At 40.5% G+C, this 18,293-nt stretch overlaps 1 protein-coding gene across 1 annotated transcript in view; it reads left to right on the top strand.

Annotated features, from left to right (window-relative positions):
• The window catches only part of RFWD3 (ring finger and WD repeat domain 3), a 245,495-nt gene extending 228,828 nt beyond the window's left edge, over positions 1–16,667 (top strand). Inside the window, exons 8-9 of the mRNA XM_053719462.1 lie at positions 16,190–16,366; positions 16,442–16,667. Of these exons, the coding sequence (XP_053575437.1) occupies positions 16,190–16,366; positions 16,442–16,667 (403 nt within the window). The remainder of the gene's footprint in view (positions 1–16,189; positions 16,367–16,441) is intronic.
• The last annotated feature ends 1,626 nt before the right edge of the window (positions 16,668–18,293 follow it).

Here is an 18,293-nt window from a genome sequence, read left to right on the forward strand (position 1 = left end):
CATGTGACCAGCTTTGCTGGGCTCTTTGCCATTTCCTGTTGGGGAAGAGAATATCCCACAAGTAAGGATGACGCCGTGGACCGGACACACCGTTGGAGAAAGTAATTTATCAGGTAAACATAAATTCTGTTTTTTAAACTGAAGAAATTCCTCGCTCAACTAAAGGTGCACCTACTCGTGATGTCATGACCAATCAGAGCTGGTCATTTACGGAACAGCAGTAAATAGGTTATTCCTATGCAAAAAGCTCCATCTTAATTATCACACAAGTACCAACATAGCGAATCTTTGATACGGATTTAAAATACAAGAAAATAATACTCTAAGGAGATTATTATAAGTTGAAGCTCAAGAACGTCTCTAACCGGAAGTGACGTCACGGCTTACATGTTTGAGAGAGACAAACTATGCCCTCCCTGTACTTATTCTGTACAAATATACAAGATAAAATAATCAAAATTATTGGAATGTAACACACAATAGATACAATGTATATATATACAAAAACAAGTGCAAGGGTTTGTAAAAACAAACGAAAGCCGCTAGTTTCCCAACCGGAAGTAATTAAAGATTGCATCCGGGGCAAAGTTTCTTTATAAGGCACCATTCCTGAATGAAAAAACCAGTCTTGAGAAAGGCCTGATACGGGCCGAAACGCGTAGACACTGGTAAGCCTTATTTCTATCTTTTCCACATTGTTATACAACCTACACTATTTTTATTTTCTTGTTTTAGGAAGAGATCGTCACACCCCAAGCCCTATTAGCAACACACACCGTAGTGGTGATCCCTACAATCAAGTGACACAGCAGACACTGTCTGTTGTGGACAGTGCACGTAACTTTATCTATTTTATCCTTTTTTTCTTTTTGATACCACCACTTTGGATTGACTATTCGATTATTTGATTTTTGGATTTTTTTGTTTTGGACACCTTCACACTTTTTCACTTTTTTTACATTTTTACATTTTTTATTTTTTTCATTTGGAAACTACCACTCAATTTTTGTTTATTTGGACACTACTATTTTTCACTTTGGAATTATAATTTTCCACCATTGTATTTGGACCAAGTTAGATACGTTTAACCACGTACACGATTTTATTTTTTATATTTGAGATTGATTTTCTATGTCACTTCACGTCTGTTTTTAAGTAAATCCGACTTTTTAGCATCACCTTTAGGATTCTATTTTTATTCTCATTTTTATTTCTTTTACACAATCTCCTCATTATTCTCCAACACCTATTTGATACATAAGGGCGGAAGAACACCCCCCTCTTTATCCACATTACCTTGCACCGCATCAGAGCTCTACACAGTTCAGTCAGCGTACTTACCTTTCACCAGCCACCAACACTGTGATGATTTTATATTGAATTCTGCATATTGTCGATTTTATATTGAATTCTGCATATTGTCGCTTTCATTGTTTGTTTTTATATTGTCTATTATCTCAACTTATTATTGTTAGCTTTCATGGATCCATGTTAGTATGTATTTTATGTCATTTTTGTAATTAAATTGAATTTTTAATCAGATCAGTTTCAACACCCTCGATTGTTTTAGTACCCGCCTCCTTTTGGTTGGCGCCTGGGCTATCTCCTCAATTTAGTTTGCCTCTCGGTGTCAGCTAGGTGCACCTTATCCCGGGCTGAGGTACATAGTAGGCGCTTTCTCCACTTATCACGCTTTATTCTTATCTTTCCTAGCAGGATTAAGCAGCCACTTCTCTAGTCTTTCACCCTTTTTTATCCCATAGCTTCACCTGCAGGTATACGTGAGTATCCTCTAGGACACACAACTATGACCTCCATATCATCTTTGAGAAAGGAGATATGCTTAGAAATTAAAACCAACCCCGGTCTCAATAATGTTGAGCCAGAAGAGGAAGACATATTAGACATAACCTCTATCTTTAGAGATTTAGAAAAACTATTGATATCTGAAGTTAAATTCAAAGCAGAAATCTCCTTCCTCAAAAAATGCTTGGAATTAGATATTATTCCGAAGGGTTTAGTGACACATAAAGAATGTGCCTTTCCATTATCAGAAGCTATTTCTGACAAATGGAAAAATGTCCTCCTTAACACATCAAGACAATTAATGAAACTGATAGTGGAATATAGGGAATCCCTTGCGGCCGATATGGACCGTAAGATTAAAGAGCACGAGGAGATTCTATTAAACCTGGAAAATCTGGGACAAGAATCTGAGGATCTCACTGAAAAAAGAGAGAGCCTCATTAGAAAAGTTAAAAAAAACTAGGGAAGATGTAATCGGCAAAAAGACAAAAAAACTATTAAGGGAGTTAGAAAATAAGGAAGTAAAAGAAGATATAGTGAGTAATTCAGCTGATAAGGACATTAACAACACAACCACCACTGAAAACACTGAGAATAACTTGAGGAGGAATGTGAACAATAATGTAAATCAATACAAGTATGGGCATAGTACCCATCCAAACAGGCAGGACAATTATAGAAACAGAACCCATTACCCACACAGGGATTATCACAATAAGCAACATATACCCAGGGGTAATTACACACAACATTATTATCCAATTAAACAAAATTGGAATAGGCCAGATCGTGCTTACAATGATATGGGACAACATAATAGTCGTAATTGGGAGCAGAATTCCAACACAAGATATGGTCCTAGAGACCACTACCGCACAGACAGGCAGAGGGAGTCTGGATATGATAGAAGATATCAAGCCCCTCAATACACTCCCGCCTATACTCCAGAATGGAGAGACCATCATCAGGCTCCGAAGAGACGAGAGCATGACAGGGGTCACTATCGAAGACAGGAAGATGGTTGGGGACGGGGCTACGATCTCGATGATAGGTTCTACTATTCCAGCAACTACCCAGATGAATATGGAAGAAGAACCAACTACTATCCTGGGAATAGGGATTTCGACCACACTCCCACATGGAAAAACAAAGGTAGATCCCATAAAGGGGAACGCCATGAAGGAAACACGAGGGACTACTGGGAATCAGGACCCTATGATAAAGGGGGTGGGATGAGAGCTAACGAAGAAGTCCCCACCACCCCTATGACAACGGATTCCCCATCTTTTTTAGAGTCAGGTCCCCCACAAGAGAGAAGGAAAGAGAAAAATCTAAGACCTCGACTAAATGTGGAAATAAACATCCCATCAACATCGGGAGCAAAAAGAAAACCCACAGAGGCAATAGAGAGGGTTCTAAAATAAATAAAAAGAAGGTTCTGGATGAACCAACCGTAGAATATACCGATGGAATATACAATCTTAGCACTCATACATTAACCAAGGATGAACATTCTGTCCTGAAATTAGGACTTTCATTTGCCCCCACAAAAAGCATGGATAGATTCAAGGCTTTTGTGAACACTAAGGAATTCATTAGAAAATTGACCCTAAAGAGGTTTTTCTCCAGAGCACCAGTAGATGGACCATCATGGGCAACAAAAGAAGATACAGTACCAAGAGATGTCTACAACCACACAGAATTAAGACCAAAATCTACATTTTACCCTACTAACAGCAAAGGAACAGCTATTGAGGCCTTCAAGACGGTAGTGTGTAAAGAGCTGAGGGAAATTCGATCGAAACAGCTGAAGATCAGGAATCACAATCTGACCAACCAACAGACCAAAATCATCAGAGATCTGGAGAAAAATCACAAACTTGTAATCAAACCCGCAGGCAAAGGCGGAGGCATTGTGATCATGAACGAAGCTGATTATAAACAGGAAAACGAAAGAATACTCAATGATCGGGAGACATATAAAGAGTTACCCTCCAACCCTGTTGAAAAGTTCAGGAAAGAACTACTGGTAATACTAGAAGATGCCAAAGAATCAGGAATACTCAATGAGAGGGAATTCAATTATATATACACCAGCCATCCAATAACCCCAGTGATATACCACCTACCCAAGATTCATAAATCTTTACAATCACCACCTGGAAGACCGATTATATCGGGGATTGGTTCTTTATGTAGCAACTTGTCTGAGTATGTGGATCTGATGTTGCAGAAATACGTGAAACAGCTTCCATCATATCTCCGAGATTCCACTGAAGTATTGAACCTCTTGGAAGGAATTCACTGGGAAGAGGGATACATCTTGGCAACATGTGATGTCACGTCTCTCTATACCTGTATTCCACATGATAAAGGAATAGAAGCAGTGGAATCGTTCCTTATAAAAGATCCTCAAGTCCCGGAAGAACATAGGGACTTCATCCTAGAGAGTATCAGGTACATCTTGGATCATAACTACTTTTGCAGCAATGGAAGATATTTCCAACAGATTTGCGGTACGGCTATGGGGACCAGGTTCGCGCCGAGCTATGCCAACTTATATATGGGCAGGTGGGAAAGTATTTTCTGGGACTCCTGCCCAGCCGGCGCGGACCTGGTTCTCTACCGACGCTATATAGATGACATACTCATAGTTTGGAAGGGGTCCAAGCCAGATCTTGGCTACACATTTGAGGTCATGAATCTAAATAGTAACAATCTAAAATTCACTTATGAATGGAGCACCGTGGAAGCAACATTCCTGGATCTCAGTATCAGGATCAATGATGGGAAGATCGAGACATCAACGCATTTTAAAAAAGTGGATAGTAACAATTACATTCACGAGACCAGTTGTCATCATCCAAACTGGAAGAATAATATCCCAAAGGGCCAGTTAATGCGAATAAAGAAAAACTGTACCACACAAGAAAAATGGGAAGAACAAGCGGAGATGATAAAGAAGAAGTTCCTGGACAGAGGATACAATGAGACGATGCTAAACCAAAAGAAGAAAGAAGTCAGTGCCATTGACAGGACAGAATTGACGAGATACAAGATAAAGAAATCGAAGGTAACAGATGGAAGTATGTTTGATGTCCCAATGATCACTCAATATAGTGCTAATAAGAACATCGTGGAGAACATCTTCAAGAAACACTGGGCTCTGCTAAAGGAGGACGATGTAATAGGAGAGAAAATCCCGGATAAACCTCGGTTTATTTACAGGAAGGCGAAGAATCTAAGGAGCCATCTAGCACCAAGCATCCAAAGGGTGAGAAACCCCGAGATTAAAGATGTGTTTGGAAAGAAAATCACAGGCTTCTTCCCATGTCTCACTTGCAAAGCCTGCAAGCATGGGAAAAAATCGACGAAATTCATTTGTCACCAAACAAAAGAAACATACAAGATCCATGATATCATTAGATGTCAGGACAAAGGCATAATATATCTGTTGCAATGCCCCTGCGGTCTACAATACGTGGGGCAGACCTCTAGACCCCTGAGGGACAGGATCCGTGAGCACCTATGGCTAATAGAAAATAACAACATGAATACAGCCCTATATAGACATTTCACGACCACTCATAAGGGAAATGCAAAAGGCCTGAGCTACATGGGGATTCAGAAGATAAAGAAAGATTGGAGAGGCGGCGATTATGAGAAGAAGCTATTGACTGCTGAGTCTAGGTGGATTTTTAACCTAGACTGCCTCTTCCCCAAAGGCCTTAACAATAAAGAAGACCTCTCCCATTTATTCAACATGATCTAAATTAAGCCAGAACCATGGAAGATGGCTATCCCTATATCATGGAAATATCCCAAGGAACATCAGGAACAAAACGTCTCATTTGTATAAATTTCCTCCATCATTAGAAAAAAACTTAATAACCAGCACCTAGGACACTATGTTGTCCAGTTATGAATCTAAGCAACGATCGCTATATAGAAGGTTCTAAATTTCAGATATCAAAACATTCCCTATAACCCCTCCAAATAGAGTGTCATACATTACACACCCCATGCCTAAAATACTAGTCTAAACAAACATATAATGTTAAGGATCGTACTTAACATTATTAAGTACGATCATTACGATTCCTCCCTATCCAAGAGTGTGATACACGAAAAGAAAAAATCTAGTATGGATCTCCGACTTTCCCTAAGGAAATTATAACTGACATTCATTTAGAGGTATGGCAGTTTTTTATTATTAACTCATCCCACACTTCACTTTCTAATGTTATCCTATATTTGTTGTTTATACATATACACACATGTCCATCCTAGGTTGTATATGTCAAAACACCTCTCTAAGAAGAGGGTAGACATATACCAGCACCTCTGCCAAAATAAAAGTATCCTTATTAAAATGACACAATCTACTAACACTAAATAAGGATTTCACGCAAACATATATGATAGATAAACAGCGAAGGCTTACGACTAGATTTAAACTCCCCACAAGAGTTTTTTAGAATTTTGATTTTGGTCTATTTATTATTTAAAATTTAAAATACCCATGCTTATGTTATATTAAAAGTAATACTCCCCCCTTGTTTCCTCGAATAATTTACGTTTAAACATAAATGGTAACTAATAATGACAAACACCTTTTAAGCAAGGTTTGTTTTAGGCAATTCTATTACTTTTTTATATTTTTTAACATCATTTTAACATTATTTTTAAACTGAAGAAATTCCTCGCTCAACTAAAGGTGCACCTACTCGTGATGTCATGACCAATCAGAGCTGGTCATTTACGGAACAGCAGTAAATAGGTTATTCCTATGCAAAAAGCTCCATCTTAATTATCACACAAGTACCAACATAGCGAATCTTTGATACGGATTTAAAATACAAGAAAATAATACTCTAAGGAGATTATTATAAGTTGAAGCTCAAGAACGTCTCTAACCGGAAGTGACGTCACGGCTTACATGTTTGAGAGAGACAAACTATGCCCTCCCTGTACTTATTCTGTACAAATATACAAGATAAAATAATCAAAATTATTGGAATGTAACACACAATAGATACAATGAATATATATACAAAAACAAGTGCAAGGGTTTGTAAAAACAAACGAAAGCCGCTAGTTTCCCAACCGGAAGTAATTAAAGATTACATCCGGGGCAAAGTTTCTTTATAAGGCACCATTCCTGAATGAAAAAAACAGTCTTGAGAAAGGCCTGATACGGGCCGAAACGCGTAGACACTGGTAAGCCTTATTTCTATCTTTTCCACATTGTTATACAACCTACACTATTTTTATTTCTCCAACATAGGTGTGTCCGGTCCACGGCGTCATCCTTACTTGTGGGATATTCTCTTCCCCAACAGGAAATGGCAAAGAGCCCAGCAAAGCTGGTCACATGATCCCTCCTAGGCTCCGCCTTCCCCAGTCATTCTCTTTGCCGTTGTACAGGCAACATCTCCACGGAGATGGCTTAGAGTTTTTTGGTGTTTAAATGTAGTTTTTATTCTTCAATCAAGAGTTTGTTATTTTAAAATAGTGCTGGTATGTACTATTTACTCTGAAACAGAAAAGAGATGAAGATTTCTGTTTGTAAGAGGAAAATGATTTTAGCAACCGTTACTAAAATCGATGGCTGTTTCCACACAGGACTGTTGAGAGGAATTAACTTCAGTTGGGGGAAACAGTGAGCAGACTTTTGCTGCTTGAGGTATGACACATTTCTAACAAGACTTGGTAATGCTGGAAGCTGTCATTTTCCCTATGGGATCCGGTAAGCCATTTTTATTAAATGAGCATAAAGGGCTTCACAAGGGCTTTAAAGACTGGTAGACATTTTTCTGGGCTAAAACTATTGATATATAAGCATTTTTAATACTTCATAGTTTTGAGGAGTTATTTTATTCTTGGGAATTATGTAAAATAACCGGCAGGCACTGTATTGGACACCTTTTTCACTGGGGGCCTTCTCTAATCATAGGCAGAGCCTCATTTTCGCGCCTCTATTGCGCAGTTGTTTTTGGGAAGCAAGACATGCAGATGCATGTGTGAGGAGCTCAGATACATAGAAAAAGCTTACCGAAGGCGTCATTTGGTATCGTATTCCCCTTTGGGCTTGGTTGGGTCTCAGCAAAGCAGATACCAGGGACTGTATAGGGGTTAAATATAAAAACGGCTCTGGTTCCGTTATTTTAAGAGTTAAAGCTTTCAAATTTGGTGTGCAATACTTTTAAGGCTTTAAGACACTGTGGTGAAATTTTGGTGAATTTTGAACAATTCCTTCATACTTTTTCACATTTTCAGTAATAAAGTGTGTTCAGTTTAAAATTTAAAGTGACAGTAACGGTTTTATTTTAAAACGTTTTTTGTACTTTGTTATCAAGTTTATGCCTGTTTAACATGTCTGTACTATCAGATAGACTATGTTCTGTATGTGGGGAAGCCAAGGTTCCTTCTCATTTAAATAGATGTGATTTATGTGACACAAAATTTAGAGAAAATGATGCCCAAGATGATTCCTCAAGTGAGGGGAGTAAGCATGGTACTGCATCATCCCCTCCTTCGTCTACGCCAGTCTTGCCCACACAGGAGGCCCCTAGTACATCTAGTGCGCCAATACTCCTTACTATGCAACAATTAACGGCTGTAATGGATAATTCTATCAAAAACATTTTAGCCAAAATGCCCACTTATCAGCGAAAGCGCGACTGCTCTGTTTTAGAAAATACTGAAGAGCATGAGGACGCTGATGATATTGGTTCTGAAGTGCCCCTACACCAGTCTGAGGGGGCCAGGGAGGTTTTGTCTGAGGGAGAAATTTCAGATTCAGGGAAAATTTCTCAACAAGCTGAACCTGATGTGATTACATTCAAATTTAAATTGGAACATCTCCGCGCTCTGCTTAAGGAGGTGTTATCTACTCTGGATGATTGTGAGAATTTGGTCATCCCAGAGAAATTATGTAAGATGGACAAGTTCCTAGAGGTCCCGGGGCCCCCCGAAGCTTTTCCTATACCCAAGCGGGTGGCGGACATTGTAAACAAAGAATGGGAAAGGCCCGGCATACCTTTTGTCCCTCCCCCTATATTTAAGAAATTGTTTCCTATGGTAGACCCCAGAAAGGACTTATGGCAGACAGTCCCCAAGGTCGAGGGGGCGGTTTCTACTCTAAACAAACGCACTACTATCCCTATAGAAGATAGTTGTGCTTTCAAAGATCCTATGGATAAAAAATTAGAGGGTTTGCTTAAAAAGATGTTTGTTCAGCAAGGTTACCTTCTACAACCAATTTCATGCATAGTTCCTGTCACTACAGCAGCGTGTTTCTGGTTCGATGAACTAGAAAAGTCGCTCAATAAAGATTCTTCTTATGAGGAGATTATGGACAGAATTCATGCTCTCAAATTGGCTAACTCTTTTACTTTAGACGCCACTTTGCAATTGGCTAGATTAGCGGCGAAAAATTCAGGGTTTGCTATTGTGGCGCGCAGAGCGCTTTGGCTAAAATCTTGGTCAGCGGATGCGTCTTCCAAGAACAAATTGCTTAACATACCTTTCAAGGGGAAAACGCTGTTTGGCCCTGACTTGAAAGAGATTATTTCTGATATCACTGGGGGTAAGGGCCACGCCCTTCCTCAGGATAGGTCTTTCAAGGCTAAAAATAAACCAAATTTTCGTCCCTTTCGCAGAAACGGACCAGCCCCAAGTGCTACATCCTCTAAGCAAGAGGGTAATACTTCTCAAGCCAAGCCAGCCTGGAGGCCAATGCAAGGCTGGAACAAAGGTAAGCAGGCCAAGAAACCTGCCACTGCTACCAAGACAGCATGAGATGTTGGCCCCCGATCCGGGACCGGATCTGGTGGGGGGCAGACTTTCTCTCTTCGCTCAGGCTTGGGCAAGAGATGTTCTGGATCCTTGGGCGCTAGAAATAGTCTCCCAAGGTTATCTTCTGGAATTCAAGGGGCTTCCCCCAAGGGGGAGGTTCCACAGGTCTCAATTGTCTTCAGACCACATAAAAAGACAGGCATTCTTACATTGTGTAGAAGACCTGTTAAAAATGGGAGTGATTCATCCTGTTCCATTAGGAGAACAAGGGATGGGATTCTACTCCAATCTGTTCATAGTTCCCAAAAAAGAGGGAACATTCAGACCAATCTTAGATCTCAAGATCCTAAACAAGTTTCTCAAGGTTCCATCGTTCAAAATGGAAACCATTCGGACAATTCTTCCTTCCATCCAGGAAGGTCAATTCATGACCACGGTGGATTTAAAGGATGCGTATCTACATATTCCTATCCACAAGGAACATCATCGGTTCCTAAGGTTCGCCTTTCTGGACAAGCATTACCAGTTTGTGGCACTTCCATTCGGATTAGCCACTGCTCCAAGAATTTTCACAAAGGTACTAGGGTCCCTTCTAGCGGTGCTACGACCAAGGGGCATTGCAGTAGTACCTTACTTGGACGACATACTGATTCAAGCGTCGTCCCTACCACAAGCAAAGGCTCATACGGACATTGTCCTGGCCTTTCTCAGATCTCACGGGTGGAAAGTGAACGTAGAAAAAAGTTCTCTTTCTCCGTCAACAAGAGTTCCCTTCTTGGGAACAATAATAGATTCCTTAGAAATGAGGATTTTTCTGACAGAGGCCAGAAAATCAAAACTTCTAAGCTCTTGTCAAGTACTTCATTCTGTTCCTCTTCCTTCCATTGCGCAGTGCATGGAAGTAATAGGTTTGATGGTCGCGGCAATGGACATAGTTCCTTTTGCGCGAATTCATCTGAGACCTTTACAACTGTGCATGCTCAGTCAGTGGAATGGGGATTATACAGACTTGTCTCCGACGATACAAGTAGATCAGAGGACCAGAGATTCACTCCGTTGGTGGCTGACCCTGGACAACCTGTCACAGGGGATGAGCTTCCGCAGACCAGAGTGGGTCATTGTCACGACCGACGCCAGTCTGGTGGGCTGGGGCGCGGTCTGGGAACTCCTGAAAGCTCAGGGTCTTTGGTCTCGGGAAGAATCTCTTCTCCCGATAAATATTCTGGAACTGAGAGCGATATTCAATGCTCTTAAGGCTTGGCCTCAGCTAGCAAAGGCCAAATTCATACGGTTTCAATCAGACAACATGACGACTGTTGCGTATATCAACCATCAAGGGGGAACAAGGAGTTCCCTGGCGATGGAAGAAGTGACCAAGATCATTCAATGGGCGGAGACTCACTCCTGCCACTTGTCTGCAATCCACATACCAGGAGTGGAAAATTGGGAAGCGGATTTTCTGAGTCGTCAGACATTTCATCCGGGGGAGTGGGAACTCCATCCGGAAATCTTTGCCCAAATTACTCAATTGTGGGGCATTCCAGACATGGATCTGATGGCCTCTCGTCAGAACTTCAAGGTTCCTTGCTACGGGTCCAGATCCAGGGATCCCAAGGCGACTCTAGTAGATGCACTAGTAGCACCTTGGACCTTCAACCTAGCTTATGTATTCCCACCGTTTCCTCTCATCCCCAGGCTGGTAGCCAGGATCAATCAGGAGAGGGCATCGGTGATCTTGATAGCTCCTGCGTGGCCACGCAGGACTTGGTATGCAGACCTGGTGAATATGTCATCGGTTCCACCATGGAAGCTACCTTTGAGACAGGACCTTCTTGTTCAAGGTCCGTTCGAACATCCGAATCTGGCCTCACTCCAACTGACTGCTTGGAGATTGAACGCTTGATTTTATCAAAGCGAGGGTTCTCAGATTCTGTCATTGATACTCTTGTTCAGGCCAGAAAGCCTGTAACTAGAAAAATCTACCATAAAATATGGAAAAAATATATCTGTTGGTGTGAATCTAAAGGATTCCCATGGAACAAGATAAAAATTCCTAAGATTCTATCCTTTCTTCAAGAAGGTTTGGAGAAAGGATTATCTGCAAGTTCTTTGAAGGGACAGATTTCTGCTTTATCTGTTTTACTTCACAAAAAGCTGGCGGCTGTGCCAGATGTTCAAGCTTTTGTTCAGGCTCTGGTTAGAATCAAGCCTGTTTACAAACCTTTGACTCCTCCTTGGAGTCTCAATTTAGTTCTTTCAGTTCTTCAGGGGGTTCCGTTTGAACCCTTACATTCCGTAGATATTAAGTTATTATCTTGGAAAGTTTTGTTTTTGGTTGCAATTTCTTCTGCTAGAAGAGTTTCAGAGTTATCTGCTCTGCAGTGTTCTCCTCCTTATCTGGTGTTCCATGCAGATAAGGTGGTTTTGCGTACTAAACCTGGTTTTCTTCCGAAAGTTGTTTCTAACAAAAACATTAACCAGGAGATAGTCGTGCCTTCTTTGTGTCCGAATCCAGTTTCAAAGAAGGAACGTTTGTTGCACAATTTGGATGTGGTTCGTGCTCTAAAATTCTATTTAGATGCTATAAAGGATTTCAGACAAACATCTTCCTTGTTTGTTGTTTATTCTGGTAAAAGGAGAGGCCAAAAAGCAACTTCTACCTCTCTCTCTTTTTGGCTTAAAAGCATCATCAGATTGGCTTACGAGACTGCCGGACGGCAGCCTCCTGAAAGAATCACAGCTCATTCCACTAGGGCCGTGGCTTCCACATGGGCCTTCAAGAACGAGGCTTCTGTTGATCAGATATGTAAGGCAGCGACTTGGTCTTCACTGCACACTTTTACTAAATTTTACAAATTTGATACTTTTGCTTCTTCTGAGGCTATTTTTGGGAGAAAGGTTTTGCAAGCCGTGGTGCCTTCCATCTAGGTGACCTGATTTGCTCCCTCCCATCATCCGTGTCCTAAAGCTTTGGTATTGGTTCCCACAAGTAAGAATGACGCCGTGGACCGGACACACCTATGTTGGAGAAAACAGAATTTATGTTTACCTGATAAATTACTTTCTCCAACGGTGTGTCCGGTCCACGGCCCGCCCTGGTTTTTTAATCAGGTCTGATAATTTATTTTCTTTAACTACAGTCACCACGGTATCATATGATTTCTCCTATGCAAATATTCCTCCTTTACGTCAGTCGAATGACTGGGGAAGGCGGAGCCTAGGAGGGATCATGTGACCAGCTTTGCTGGGCTCTTTGCCATTTCCTGTTGGGGAAGAGAATATCCCACAAGTAAGGATGATGCCGTGGACCGGACACACCGTTGGAGAAAGTAATTTATCAGGTAAACATAAATTCAGTTTTTCTTGTTTTAGGAAGAGATCGTCACACCCCAAGCCCTATTAGCAACACACACCGTAGTGGTGATCCCTACAATCAAGTGGCACAGCAGACACTGTCTGTTGTGGACAGTGCACGTAACTTTATCTATTTTATCCTTTTTTTCTTTTTGATACCACCACTTTGGATTGACTATTCGATTATTTGATTTTTGGATTTTTTTGTTTTGGACACCTTCACACTTTTTCACTTTTTTTACATTTTTACATTTTTTATTTTTTTCATTTGGAAACTACCACTCAATTTTTGTTTATTTGGACACTACTATTTTTCACTTTGGAATTATGTTTCCACCATTGTATTTGGACCAAGTTAGATACGTTTAACCACGTACACGATTTTATTTTTTATATTTGAGATTGATTTTCTATGTCACTTCACGTCTGTTTTTAAGTAAATCCGACTTTTTAGCATCACCTTTAGGATTCTATTTTTATTCTCATTTTTATTTCTTTTACACAATCTCCTCATTATTCTCCAACACCTATTTTATACATAAGGGCGGAAGAACACCCCCCTCTTTATCCACATTACCTTGCACCGCATCAGAGCTCTACACAGTTCAGTCAGCGTACTTACCTTTCACCAGCCACCAACACTGTGATGATTTTATATTGAATTCTGCATATTGTCGATTTTATATTGAATTCTGCATATTGTCGCTTTCATTGTTTATGTTTTTATATTGTCTATTATCTCAACTTATTATTGTTAGCTTTCATGGATCCATGTTAGTATGTATTTTATGTCATTTTTGTAATTAAATTGAATTTTTAATCAGATCAGTTTCAACACCCTCGATTGTTTTAGTACCTGCCTCCTTTTGGTTGGCGCCTGGGCTATCTCCTCAATTTAGTTTGCCTCTCGGTGTCAGCTAGGTGCACCTTATCCCGGGCTGAGGTACATAGTAGGCGCTTTCTCCACTTATCACGCTTTTGTCAATTCTAAACCTCAGGCACCTCTATACCTTTGTGTCATCTCTTCTTTCCATATTCATTCGGCTGAATGACTGGGGTTTATGGGAAGTGAAAGTGATACTTAAAAAGACAGTCAACACAAGAATTTTTGGAAAAGAAAGATAATCTCTTTATACCCATTCCGAAGTTTTGCATAACAATGATATAGAAATACACTTTTTACCTCTGTGATTACTTTGTATCTATGCCTCTGCAAACGGCCCCCTTATTTCAGTTCTTTTGACAGACTTGCATTTTAGCCAATCAGTGCTCACTCCAGGGTAACTTCATGTATATGAGCTCAATGTTGTGGTCAAAATGCATTCAGATTAGAGGCAGTCTTTAAGCTCTAAGAAATTAGCATATGAACCTACTAGGTTTAGCTTTCAACTAAAAATACCAAGAGAACAAAGCAAAATTTGTGATAAAAGTAAATTGGAAAGTTGTTTAAAATTACATTCCCTGGTTAATCTGCGGCCTAGCACTTGCTATGTAAGCTGCCATATTGTAACGCGTGTTCTACATCAGTGGGTCACGTGACTCATACGGCTCTGAGGGAGCAAGGAAGGAAGGAGGGGGAGAGAGACTCAAGACTCCTGAGACTGAGTAACTTAGATGAATGCAGATTTTTCTTTTTACATTTATATCTGCAGCAAGACTTTGCTTTCTTTCTCTGGAGCCTTTCTTCCCCCTGTGCATTCCTCTCCCCCTCACAGTTCCTTCCCTGCTCTTGACAATGAACATGATCACTCTGCTTCCTCAGTATTAGTAATAGAAGAAGGTACCGTTTTTGTCACATGACCCACTGTAGTGGAAAGTAATTCCCAATATGGCAGCATACATAGCAGATCATAGTCTGCAGATCAACGTTCAAATTATAAAGCTGTTTTCTGCAACAGAATGCAGTAAGATGATGACCACATACAGAATTGTAGTTAGTTTATTTTGCATAATCAGAGAAAGTTAGTTCAAAACATTTCAAAGTCGGTGTTATGGTTCCCTTTAACAGCTATGCTGGGGTGTTCTTTGCCTCCTCCTGGTGGCCAGGAGTTGAATTCCCACTAGTAATGAGAATGGATTTGTGGACTCTCCATGCCAAGGAAAGAAAATAATTTATCAGTTAAGCATAAATTTTTGTTTTTCGTATTAGGTGGCGAGAGTCCATGGGATATAAATTCCTACCAGGGAGATGCAAAAGTTTTCCTCAAAAGCCTATAAATACCCCTCCCACCTCACACAAATTTGATAATAGAAGTAAGTTTGAAACATTTTTTTTAAATTGTATTCTCCATCTGACTCATGAAAGAAAAATGTTGGGTTTCATGTCTATTTAAAAGAACGTTGCTCTGGCTGCTGTTTTTCTTTCTGTTTCTAAATCTCTCTCCAGATTCATTCTATTTAAAACCCTTACAGGCGGAAGTTGATGAAGCTCCATCGTCATACAAAGGCTGCATTCTTAGTTATTCTTTACACTGTGTGACAGAAACCGTGCACATTCACAGATTAGTAATGTAAATTGCCAGTTTTTGATGGCTCTACATTTTTCCAACAGCTGCATTGCGTTTCAGTCCGCAATGAACCCTAACAGGCCAGGTTTAAGTATTTCCTTCTAAGTTGTTCGTTATCTCAATCATAACTGTCTCACCTATGCTCATGTAGGGAAATTCTTTAAATCTGGCCTGTTCTATGTAACTTACAACTGTGTGAAAAGAAATGCACAAATGCAAATCTTTTAATTGCACAATTCAGGTAGCAAAAAGCTGACAATGTCAGTGATAAACGGGCACTGCTTCTTTTACATGGTGGATGAATACTTAAGATGCCAATGACAGGCACCCAGTATGACTGTAGAGCTTCACCTGCAAGAGGAAAAACAATGGTATGATGAGTAGCTATCATGTTATTATAGTGGCAATGCCTCATTAAATCATCCCGAAATAATTTGCCTGGGATGGTTGACAACCAGTTTTCTTAAATGATAGGAAGGGCTGCATAAGTAAAGATAAGGTGGTTAGCAGATGCCACTCCACTAGCCCCAAAATGTGTCTGCACATGTCCCTTCCTGAGAACCACGTTCACTTACACTACATAGGGCTCTATTTATCATATTGCATCTGTGTTATACATAGTTTTACTTCTAAAAAGTCACCATCTTTTTCTAGGCAACGACATTATATGTGGTATAATATGTGTTACCTGGGTCATCTCTTTTCTCCTTTATTCCCCTCAGCCTTCTTACTAATACAGTTGTGCAGACATACAATGCAGGTCGGCCTGTCTGGAGCTGCTGTTGGTGCTCTGACAATACCAATTATGTGTATGCTGGTCTGATAAATGGCTCTGTGCTAGTTTATGATTTGAGAGACACCAGTGAGTGTGTGCGGGAATTGGTACCACTCGGCAACAGGTATTCCACTCCTTTCATGAGATTTATTACTAATCTGTGTAATTGCTGTATCTTCTGACTGATTCTCCTTTGCAGGTGCCCTGTTGTATCATTAGCTTATGTTCCTCGTGCTGCCTGTGAAGTCTTTCCATGTGGTGGCGTTTTAGCTGGGACCCTGGAAGGTGCATGCTTCTGGGAAATGAAAGATTCTCAGTATCGGCCTCACCTTCTCCCGCTAGAGCCAGGAGGTTGCACTGACGTACAAATGGAGAGCAGCACACGACACTGTCTTGTTACCTACCGACCTGGTAAGAAGGTGTAAATTTAGTTTATCACTCAGCAGTTCAGAACAAAAATAAAATGTAATAATAACATTATAGGCAAACTACAGCCCAGGGGCCAAATCGGTCCCACTACATGTTTTTGTACTGCTTGCAAGATAAGAATGTTTAAGAAAAAAAGAGAAAGAAAAAAAAGGTAAAAATAGTTACATTTGACAGTGAGACTATAATGCTGGCAAGGGCACAGGAAGCATTTTATGGAAAAAGGTTACCAGGAGTGAGCAAACTTTCTATAAAGGTCAGTATATTAAATATTTTAGTCTTTGCGAATAAACATTCACAAATCTTTATTGACAAAATTCAAAATATGACAAATATAGTCCTTTCAAAATTTTCAAGCAAATTTTTTAAAATGCTTGAAAATTTTGACTCCCTCTCCCACCTTACTGGAATCTTGTCTGGTCTTTGCCTTCACAGGAGGAAAGTGAAGAAGGTAATTGTTCCAGGTGTTTGTGAGAAGGGTGCTCAGACAGATTTGAAGCCCAGTTTTCCCCTTAGAGAGCTACTGTTTTGTTAGAGGGATGTCTTTGGAGTAGGGTAGTTGCACAAGAACACTTTATGGGAGTTAGTCACAGGCCTGTCACAGGGACACAGGTGCGTTAAGTATTAGTGCTTGTCAGCTTCTTTTTCTTTTGTAAGATGATGAAAGCCCACAGGTGTCCTTTTTAAAGGATGCATATCTGCACATCACAATTCACAAGGATCATTTCCAGTCTCTAAGATTTGCTTTTCTCAACAAACATTACCAATTTCTGGCCATCCCCTTCATTTTGGCCATAGAATGGTATCTTTTCTACAGGAACATGGATGGAAAATCGGCGTCCCCAAAAGTTCCTTATCCTCAGCCTCAAGGGTGGTTTTTCTGGGGGTGGTGATAGACTGTTCAAATGTGCTGGTTTCTCACAGATACGCACAGAACCAAGCTTCGGACTGCCTGTTGTTCCCTACAGATGGCTCATTCTTAATATGTAGCACAATGTATGGAGGTAGTGGGTCTTATGGTGGTAGCTTCAGATGCACTACCTTTTGCTCATTTTCATCTTCCTCCTCTCCAATTGTCCATGCTTCAACAGTGGTCAAAGGATTGTTTCCAACTGGAACAGCAGCTCAGTTCTTCAGTCAAACAATCTCATAGTGGAGTGAAAGTCCGTATTTGACCCTTGGAGCTTCATTTCTTTGGCCTATCTGGGTTGGGGCCCTGTTTGGGAGTCCCGGGGGGCTCAGGGAGTATGGTTCCCTCAGGAGGCGAAGTTACCTATCAACATTCTAGAACTTCACGTGATACTTTGGGCCCTTCAGTCTTTGCTTCTTCTCAAACCAGGAAAAATGTATTCGGTTCCATTCAGACGTGACTGCTGTGGTGTACATCAATCATCAGGGAGCGATTCAGTCCCTTAGCTATGCAAGAGGTATCTCACATTCTGTATTAGGCAGAGGAAATCCACTGCACCCTACCGGCCATTCACATTCCAGGAGTGAACAATTTGGAAGCAGATTACCGAAGTTGTCAGTCTGTAAATACAGGAGAATAGTTTCTTCATCGGAACATGTTCGATCAATTAGTTCTGAGGTGGGTTCTTCCAGAAATAGATCCAATGGCATCCAAA

This window comes from Bombina bombina, chromosome 1 (assembly GCF_027579735.1).
Source record: "Bombina bombina isolate aBomBom1 chromosome 1, aBomBom1.pri, whole genome shotgun sequence".
NCBI lineage: Eukaryota > Metazoa > Chordata > Amphibia > Anura > Bombinatoridae > Bombina > Bombina bombina.